We start from the raw sequence: 10000 nt of genomic DNA on the forward strand, positions 1-10000 counted from the left end.
TGTTGTAGCCTAAACATCAGATTTTTGCACTTGTTAACATATTTAGTAGAAGCAAATGTTAGTGCTAGTAGTCGCTAGTAGTTGTTTAACATTTTAACATTGATTGCTTTGCTATAGCCTGCTAGGTAGCTAGCTAGCTAACAGTTAAGTCAGGTTAACTGAGCCGACTCTTCTCAAGCTACAACTCAGAGTGTTTTGGAGTAGCGACTAGGGCTAAAGACAAGACAGTTTACTGGGGCACAGTAACCTACATTTGGAAACAAATCCATCTCATCAGACAGAATTGATCTATACCTGCGCAATTTCTTTTTCTTCAGGTGTCTCTCTTTTTCTAGCTAGGTTGTTATATAGCCTACTGTATGTCATCATTTGTGATTTGCAATGCAACTGCAAAGTCTCTGTCATTTGCAAACTTCAAGCATGGTCAAACACAAAGTTTAAACATAACTCTTGAAATCTTGACACTTTGAGGATATGTTGAAGTGTATAAAACTGGTCTTTACATCAAATAGACTGTGTAGGTCAGTCCAGGTAAAAGCTTTGAACCCTTATTGATTTCACCTGTGAAATCCACTTCGGCCATGAAGGAGAGATGAAGGGGAGTAGGCAGGTCAGAGGGTTTGTGCAATAGCAGATGTAGATCGATATGAGGAGTGTGTTTGATGTTGTAGTTTGGCCGTGGTGCAATGTCAGCTGAGTTCAGTGGCATTATAGCACTCATACAGTATCATAAACTTCATGAAAAGTTATTATCGCAAAGTCTCAGTGGAGTGTGAAAATGTCAGATGAATGGATATAAATGGGAAAATCAGACAGATTTTCTCAATTCCTAAATAGTTGGCTTTGATAAAGGCTTTTGCAGGATGCTGGAAATATGCCCATCCAATCTATATACTAATCTGCTGTGTGTGTATTTTTTTTTTATAGCCTAGAGAATGTGGTGACATGTGACTTTGCACTTACCTTTTATGTGATTTTGATGTATGTATGTTATTTGTCAGTCACTTCTGTTTGTCATGATGCAGCTCTCCCTTGAAAAAGGAATTTTAAAGGGGAACTAAGTAAAGTGTTTATTGCCCCATAGCACAAAATGACCACAATATATCAGTGGGGGGTTGATTGACTTGTTGATCAGTACCAATGACTCAGCAATTACTTTGCCAGATGCTGAGATTTCTGGCTTTCAAATGTCACTGATGGATCTCTGCTCTAATTAGCTAGCTTAGTCATCTCTATAGTGAAAATGTGACTTCACCCACTGAGCACTAGACGTCATTTCAACATCACATCTCTGCTTTAGCTCTCATAAAGCCCAGGATCTTTTTACCTATGTGTAGCCCACACACACAATATATTGTTTTGCTCATAGAAAGTAATGTAGCCTCATTTTAGCCTAGACATCTATAAGCATTTAAAGATCTTTTTTTAATGGTATTTTCACCTTTATTTGACAGTTCAAAGTAGAGAGCCACCAGGCAGTGGTGGGAGAAGAACTGAGATCTTTTACTTAAGTAAAAGTAGCAATACAACAATGTAAAGATACTTCATTACAAGTAAAAGTCCTGCATTCAAAATCTTACTTAAGTAAAAGTACATAAGTATTGGCAGCAAAATGTACTTAGAGTATCAAAGTAAACGTACTCATTATGCACACTGTCCCCATTTAGAGAGTTATATTTTTGTTGTCTACGTGAAGCTAATCTTAACAATTTAGCTATACTTTTGGGTAGTCTAATCTATAACAATGCTATTTTATAGTTATTTTATAAAGATGATCAAATGTTTTAAATATAAAATATTGATCTGAAAAGTAACTAGTAACTATAGCTGTGAAATAAATGTAATCGAGTAAAAAGTACAATATTTCCCTCTAAAATGTAGTGGAGTACAAAGTAGCATAAAATGGAAATACTCAAGTAAAGTACAAGTACCTCAAAATTGTACTTAAGTACAGTACTTGAGTAAATGTACTTAGTTACTTTCCACCACTGCCACCAGGACACCCCAGTCTATAAGAATTGAGACATCTTCTAAATGGCTAATAAAAGTGAAATTGTGTGGGTATTGTTTGTGTCTCTTACAGGCCACTGTACTACTTAATACCCCTTTAAATCTCAATGGGTCTACAGTACTTTGGCAGAATTAAGGTCAAAACGTTGAATCTTCCTCTCTTCAACCCTCAGGTGAGCGGTGTGAGTTTGACCGGCGGCAGGGCCGCTGTGTGCCGGGTGTGTGTCGTAACGGAGGCACGTGTCGGGAGCTGTCCGGCGGGGGTTTCCGGTGCGAGTGTCCGGCGGGGGGCTACGAGCGCCCGTACTGCACCGTCACCGCCCGGTCCTTCCCGCCCAAGTCCTTCGTCATGTTCCGGGGCCTCAGGCAGAGATTTCACCTCTCCATCTCGCTAACGTGAGTCGACGCCAAGTCTTATCTGTTCTTTGTCTTGTCTTGTCTCTTTTTTTTTTCCCCCTCTCAGGAGCATGAAAATTCAGATTTTACTGATTTGTGTCAGTTAATTTTCTTGGGTTTTGTTTTTCTACTGTTCTTTATCTCTTTTTCCTTTCTATCTCCTTTCACAAATCTTTCTTTTGTCCTTTCATCCTTTTTCTTTCTTTCTTTCTCTTTCCTCCAGCTCTCGTCTCTCCTCGCCCAGCCTCTCTCAGACGCAGATCCATAACCGCTCCTCTTTGATTCTCTGTTCTCTCCCTCTCATAGAGTCTCTCTCCTCTTTGCTTTAATCTATTTATTTCATCTCCGTCTCAGAGATGAGATCGATCCTATTATTCATGGTTTCTCTTTCTGCTCCCTCCACGTCTCTCCTGTGAGAAGTGTGCTTTCTCCTCTCTCGCTCCTCTTTCATCCGCCAATTTACTCGTTTGAGTAACATCTCCTTTTCTGTCTCTCTTCTCTCTCCACTCCCTCTTCTTCTTCTTCTTCTTCTTACTTCTTATCCCACCCATGCAGTCTGTTTTTTTCAGTCTTGCTGTTGTAAGCCTCTTTCACACTGCAGAGAGGACTGCTGCTAGAGAAGCTGCTTTTTTGGTGACCTTATGCTCTCTGCGACAGACTCACAGCTGCATTTTTCCAGAACAGCCTAGTCAAATAACAGGCTTGCTACCAGCGTTCCTACTTGTAATGCAGGTTTAAATTCTTGATTTCAATGCAGTTTTTCCCTCTAGAATATTTTGCTGGGTTGGCTGATTTCAGTGCTAGAGGCTAGGGTTTGCTGCCAGTCTTATTCCCCAGTGCGTTTCACTTTCTCAGAGTGGGTGAACTGAACTGAAGGAGGTGTTTATTCCTGACTTTAAAATCACAAGATTATGTCTAGAGAGGGAACCAAGCCGCATTTAAATGTAAATACGCCCAACTGATTTGTGTTAGCAACCTGTTGGGTAAGATCAGATTTTCTTTGGTGCATTTTTATGCATTTATGTCTTGTTTTAAGGTTTGATACACTATCTAGACACAGGTTTGTTTCATCTGATTTTGGATTTTAAGGATACAAATGTCATGTTATTGTAATATTACTGGCAAAAAACAAACAATATATAACTATAACATACATTGCGCTCAAGACTTAAAAGCTGCGTTCCTCCAAAAATAAAACAAATTCATATATTGGCCAAAACCTGAACACACTAAAATAAATGCTTTTTGTGCATTTCAAAAACTATTTAATTGCAGCAAGAGGAACAAACAGACGTTTCAGCATCAAGCTTTCATCAGTCTGTTTGTTTCTCTCTTGCTGCAATGTAATATTCTTTTAAATGCACATTGAGAGTTCACAGTCATCTTTTAGTGTGCGTGTGAACATTTGGACTATGTATGAATGTTAATATTATTGACCGGGTCCGAAAGAAGCGAGAGCATCGACCACTGCCCGCCTCTTTTGTTCTCGGCCCTCTGTCTTTGTCTTTCTCGCCGGCCACCATCGCTCTCTGCCGCTCCCTCGCCTCTTGACACGCCGAGTGGTGTTCTTGGGGAGATCTGAAGTGGTCTTTAAGGGTGGTCCGGCAGGTTATGGGATGGTTGCCATGGGTGATGCCGTCTTATGATAGTTGCTAAGGCGACGTGGCCCTGGGGTTGTTGCTAGGCTGGTGTGGCCATCGTGGAGCGGCTGCTGTAAGACGATGTGGTCATGGTATGTGTGATTCTATCAACTGTACATGTGTAAAGGCACTGTATGGATGTAAGTTAAGCAAGGCCAGAAAACAGTAAAATACAGTAAGACATAAAAACAATAAGACAACACACAGATTTACAGACACAGAGGCTAAACAAAGGTCAGTCTGAACAGATGAATCTTTAGCTGCTTTTTGAAAGTGTCAACAGAGACTTCAGATCTTAAGTCCAATGGAAGAGCGTTCCACAGGTTAGGAGCCACAATTTCAAAAGTTCGATCACGTTTAGTTTTGAGTCTAGAGCGAGGGACGACCAGTGAGACCTGGTCAGAAAGCTAAGTGATCTGCTGGTAATGTAGGGATGGAGCAGGACGCTGATGTACACAGGTGCCTGACCATGCTCTATATGCGATGACAAGAACTTTAAATTGAATCCTAAATTTGATGGGAAGCCAATGACTGCGTTTACATGGACTTGAGTATCCCGGTTATGATCGGGTTTTTGAAGTATCCCGTTTTTGTGTTTGCGCATGTAAACATCATATCCCGATTTCAGAAACCTGGATAAGCCCTTATCCTGGTTTTGAGAAATCCGATTATGCTAGCTGGAGAAAAACACAAACAATGGCGGCAACGAGAGCGTCTCACTTCTTGAGCGATGAGGAAATTTGAGTTTTGTCTTTCGGTGATGAAAGAATTAAATATACTTGGCAGTTTAGATGGGAGAAAGCATCGAAATGCTGACCTATGTAAGTCTGTAGTACACAGACTACAGGACGCCGGTTTCCCAACACGGACAGTGGAGCAAGTCAGGTCACGGTGGAAAATACTAAAGAAACATTACTATATGACCAAACATCAAAACAAAACAGTCAAATTAATTTAAGGTTAACAGTTACAGAGGAATATCAGATTAACGATTTAAAAATTGCCGGTTTGTGTTGTAAACATCACAGGTGCCTGTGCAAACAGCATGCAGCAATCAGTAACCGGGATTCTAGTATTTATCATGTATACGGGGATATGAATAACCAGATTTCTCTGTGTTCCATGTAAACGCCATATCCCGAATATGATCAAAACCGGGATAAGCCCACATAACCGGGATACTCAAGTCCATGTAAAGGCAGTCAATGTAAAGAGTCCCTGCTGGACCTGGTCTGTAGTGTGTGATTTGATTCATTGATATGTGACTGCCAATTGAGATTTTACGTCAAGGAATAAAACGTGACTGTGACTTTCATGAAGAACAGCCTCATTCAGCTGTTTTGTGCTTTCATTTATGAGCATTTAAGAGGTTTCAGGTCAGCTTCTCCCCTCTGGAAGACCGGTATTTAGGCTAATGTTCGGGGCATTGGTGGCAGTGCGATAAATGGGCTTGTGCCTGGAAGGTTGCCGGTTTGAATTCCCAAGCCGGCTTTGCAAACCCTGGCGGTGGAACGCGAATGAGTAATGTTCTCTTTCCGTCATCAAGGTGCCTTTGAGGAACGTGAGGGTTTTGTTGAGCACTCTTGGTCTTTTTCAGAGCCGCCCTGCTCCACATTCATACAGTTTACACACTTTCTCGCCTGGGAGCTTCCCAGTGCAAACACACTCTTCAGCCGCTCGCTTATGGGTTCAAATCAGGGCCAATATGTTTGAGTTGAAAAAGACAAAGTTACGACTGAAACAAAATCCGCAAAGAAATGAAATGAAATTCAAAAAGACTATTTTTTTAAGAACACAACTTATTTTTGGTTTAACTTTTTTTTTTATTTATGTATTTGGTCAACAGTATTTTTACTTAACTTAATATTTTACAGGTTTAGAACTGATTTTTTTGCTCTCAACTCATAATTATTTTGTTCATCATGGTTTCGGTTCTTGATTTTAACTTACAATGACTACTTTTTGGTTACAATAATTTTTGTTTCATTTACAACTTTTTCTTTTTCAACTCAAACATATTGGCCCTGATTTGAACCCATACTCGCTACTGAGCAGCTCAACTGGAGCAGCTGGAGATTAAGTGCCTGGCTCAATGGTAGACGTTGAATCCAGTGAAATACACTGCAAAAAAAGGTCAACTTTAACAAGTCATTTAGTCTCATATTCAGCCTTCAGATCTTATTTTTGTTAAACCAAGACAAAAATTCTGCCAATGAGGTGAGATAACTCCACTTGTTTCCAATGCAGTTTTACATGTTCCAGGGATTTTCGAGAAATGAGTGTCAATATCTTGAAACAAGTCAGAATAAGGCAGATCACTGCACTTCTATCAAGAAAATGACACTTGATTCTACAAAATTCTTGTAACAAGTTGATTTGCATTGGAAACAAGTGGAATTATCCAACCCCATTGACAGATTTTTTTTCACTTATTTTAAGAAAATTACGATTTTAGGACTCAGTAATAGACTAAATGTTTTGTTAAGATGAATATTTTTTGCAGTGTACATGTTGTACGAACCCTTGACCCTCTCTTAGTATCTGCTGCCAAATCCTACCCAGGATCAGGTGGTTATTATGGGATTGTTGCTGGGTAAAGTTACTTTCAGATGTTATATCTTATGGTGACTAAGTCAGTATAGTGGCTGACTGTAGATTCTCATCACCCCCGGCTCCTCAGCCCTCTTCCCCTGACGTCAATGTTTTATTTAGCTCCGTGTTTGCTGCTAGCTACACTCCTTGGCCTGGTTTCCACTTCAGGGCTAAACAGGACTTAATCATTATTCATGTCACTCACATTATCCCAGAGCATTTTATCTCCGCGCTGCAAAAAATGTCCCCCTTTTTATGTGTCTCCAAAACTGCTGTGGGAGTTTCTGCGGCTGTAATTCTGCCTGACAAAGTGTGATGGGTAATGTGGTTCTGCTCTCAGGTGGGCAGTTGATAATTCAATTAAAAGGGCAACAGGGTGACATAATGAGTAGGAAGACTGTCCTTCGAGGATTTAGGTTCAAGCTCCGATGTCAGCAAGCATCCACCGTGCTGAAGTCCCTACCAGCTGTAGAGATTCTGTCCTGTAGCTTACACTGACCTCTGACCTCTGTGGCAGGGGGCAAGTAACAAGAAAAATTCCCTACGGGGTTCAATAAAGTATCATGCCATTATTTAATTCCAATTTGTAACTATTTCTTTGTCTCTATCTCCACTGTAGCACTAGACATGATGTTTGTCTCACGCTGAACCTTAAAATTTAATTTTTCTTAGAATAAGTGAAAACAATCTACCAGTGATGTGTCACTTGTTTCTAAAGGTATCCATGTAAAAAAAAAAGAGTGGAAGGAGTCAAAATAGGAGTGGAAGCATCTTATATGAGCAACGTCAACAATTAATCAAAGCTTCAGAAGCGCATCAGTAAACAACCGCGCATAATGAGCAGGTGAACATATATTGGTGATAAACATGCAGCAGCCAATATACTGTATGTTCACCTGCTCATTATGCGGTGTTGTTTACTGATGCGCTTCTGAAGCTTTGATTAATTGTTGACGTTGCTCATGTAAGATGCTTCCAATCCTTTTTTGATTACTTGTTTCTAAAGCAAATCAAGTGATATCAAGAACTTCCTTGAATCAAGTGGCATCATATTAAAGCAAATTAAGTGATCTGGCATGTATTAAAGTGCATAAAAGTGAAGTGCATAAAAACAAGTGAAATTATCTTATTCCATTGGATTGATTTTAGAACATTTTGATTTTAAGACTACCAGATGAAATGACTTTTTTAAAGGACATTTTTTGCAGTGGGAGCCTTTTTGCATCTTGTTGCCAGGAGAGATGATTTGTCATCTGTGCTGTAGTATCAAATGAACTAATAGTGCTTTTGATCTGGCTGTGTAAACATGCCGGCCTTGGCCCCGGCAGCTCCCCCTGGCCTTGCTGTAGAAAATAAACTATTGTGTGTTTCTGAGTAGCTGGAAGGAGTAGAAGGCTTTAATGAGCGTGTATGAACTATGCCTTTGTTTTTTTCCATTGGCATACCGAGCCTGTGTGGATCCTGTTGGTGCAGTAGAGAGTAGAGCAGCATGCAGAAGTCAGTCTCGCTTTGCCTTGTGAAATTGGCAATTGGCAACGGGTCGAATGTTGCATTAACAAAGCCAGAGTTAGGAATGTGATTCTGAAAATGTCTCCCATTCTGCAAACGTATGCACTTACAAAATGAATGTATATAGATGCATATTTACATTAGCAAACCTGACGTGTTTCTGTGTGTGTGTGTGTGTGTGTGTGTGTGTGTGTGTGTGTGTGTGTGTGTGTGTGTATTTGTGTATTTTCCAGGTTTGCCACCCTGGAGAACAGCGGCCTTCTCTTCTATAACGGACGCTTCAACGAGAAACATGACTTCATCGCTTTGGAGATCCAGGAGGGACAAGTGGTGCTCAAATACTCCACAGGTAAATGTGTGTGTGTGTGTGTGTGTATGTGTGTGTGTGTATTTCTTTAGTTAAAGGAAATCACAAAGAGTTCTAATCAATGACCTGACAAAGCCTACAGGCGAAACGTCGTCTTTTCAGTTTGCCAAGCTGCATATTTTTTATTTGACTCATGTAAAATAACTCACAATATCTTTTTGAGAGTGCGGATTTTCCCAGTTTTTGGTTCTTGAATTAAGCCTGAAATTCGAAATTGACGCACCAGAGAAGCTTTACTTGATGTCCATTTTCTTACCCAGCATATGGACTTTCTTATAGTCATATAGTTGTGAGGACCAGATGTCCTCACAAGGATAGAAAGATGAGGAAAATCCTGCAAAGTAAGGACATTTTGCCTTTCCTCACTTCTTTAAGGGACTCATTTAGGGTTAGGATTTGGGTTTAGGGCTAAGATTAGGATTAGGTTTAGGTTTGGGTAAGAATTAAGGTTAGGCATGTAGTGGAGAGGGTTAGGGTTATAAGGTTAGAAGTTAGGGAATGAATGCAGCCAATGAAGGTCCTCACAAGTATAGAAATACAAATGTATGTGTGTGTGTTTTTACATGTGTATGTATGTTTCCTGCATACACACACAGGGGGAAATAGGAGGGAAACGAGAGAGATAAGCACAGAGTAAAAGACAGAGAAAGAGAGTTTGTATGACACAGACTGTTATTTGTTAGTAGGTTTGAATAAAATGTAATTGTTTTGCGTCTTTTTTTTTTTGGCTCCAGGTGAATCGTCCACTCAGGTGAGCCCCTTCCTGCCCGGAGGTGTGAGCGACGGCAACTGGCACACCGTCCACATCCACTACTACAACAAGGTGAGTGTGTGTGTGTGTGTGTGTGTGTGTGAGAGAGAGAGAGAGTGTGTGTATGTGTCTCCTTGATTATTTTGCTTTTTGATCTTACTTTTGATCTTACTTTTTTCATTACAGCGCGTCTTATTTGATGCCTTATCTTTTGATGTTTTCGAAGTGTTTGTCTTTACGTTCTGTTGCGATAGTTTGCATTTTACTCTACTTTATTTATTTGTGCTTTTGATGCGTAGGCAGAATTGTTGTTCAGCCTTCATGCCGACAAAGCATTTTGAATCGAGCTGTGAAGTGTTTGTGAGAGGCAACGCGTGCATACGATTACGTGGGCGAGAGCTCGCTTGTCGCCGCGTATTCTCCATGCTTCTCCTTTAATTTTCTTCATGTTCTTTTATTTTCCTCAGCCAACCACACGCTATGTGAGTATGTGTGTGTGTGTCAGGGTGCACATGCGCTTCTTTTCCTTTCTTTCTTTCTTTCTTTCTTTCTTTCTTTCTTTCTTTCACCAACAGACAGTAAGTGAAGTGTGAGTGCGTCTGTTTGTCTCCTTTTAGTTTTCCACTATTTTTTACCCATATGCAGTGTTTCTTTTTCCCCTCCATGAACTCAAAGTTTCCCCTTTTCTTTCTAACATGATGTACAGTAGGAGTGTAGATACCGAATGCAGTGTGT

At 40.3% G+C, this 10000-nt stretch overlaps 1 protein-coding gene across 1 annotated transcript in view; it reads left to right on the forward strand.

The window, feature by feature from the left end:
• The window catches only part of LOC139660631 (cadherin EGF LAG seven-pass G-type receptor 3-like), a gene marked incomplete at its 3' end in the record, with an annotated part of 66660 nt that overhangs the window by 52279 nt on the left and 4381 nt on the right, over positions 1-10000 (forward strand). Inside the window, exons 5-7 of the mRNA XM_071538825.1 lie at positions 2184-2406; positions 8381-8496; positions 9249-9337. Coding sequence (XP_071394926.1) covers positions 2184-2406; positions 8381-8496; positions 9249-9337 — 428 coding nt within the window. The remainder of the gene's footprint in view (positions 1-2183; positions 2407-8380; positions 8497-9248; positions 9338-10000) is intronic.

The sequence above is a fragment of the Centroberyx affinis genome, unplaced genomic scaffold (assembly GCF_046629955.1).
Source record: "Centroberyx affinis isolate AG114_WGS23_722 - 3 ecotype Tasmania unplaced genomic scaffold, CSIRO-AGI_Caff_v1 ptg003353l_1, whole genome shotgun sequence".
Taxonomy (NCBI): Eukaryota; Metazoa; Chordata; class Actinopteri; order Beryciformes; family Berycidae; genus Centroberyx; species Centroberyx affinis.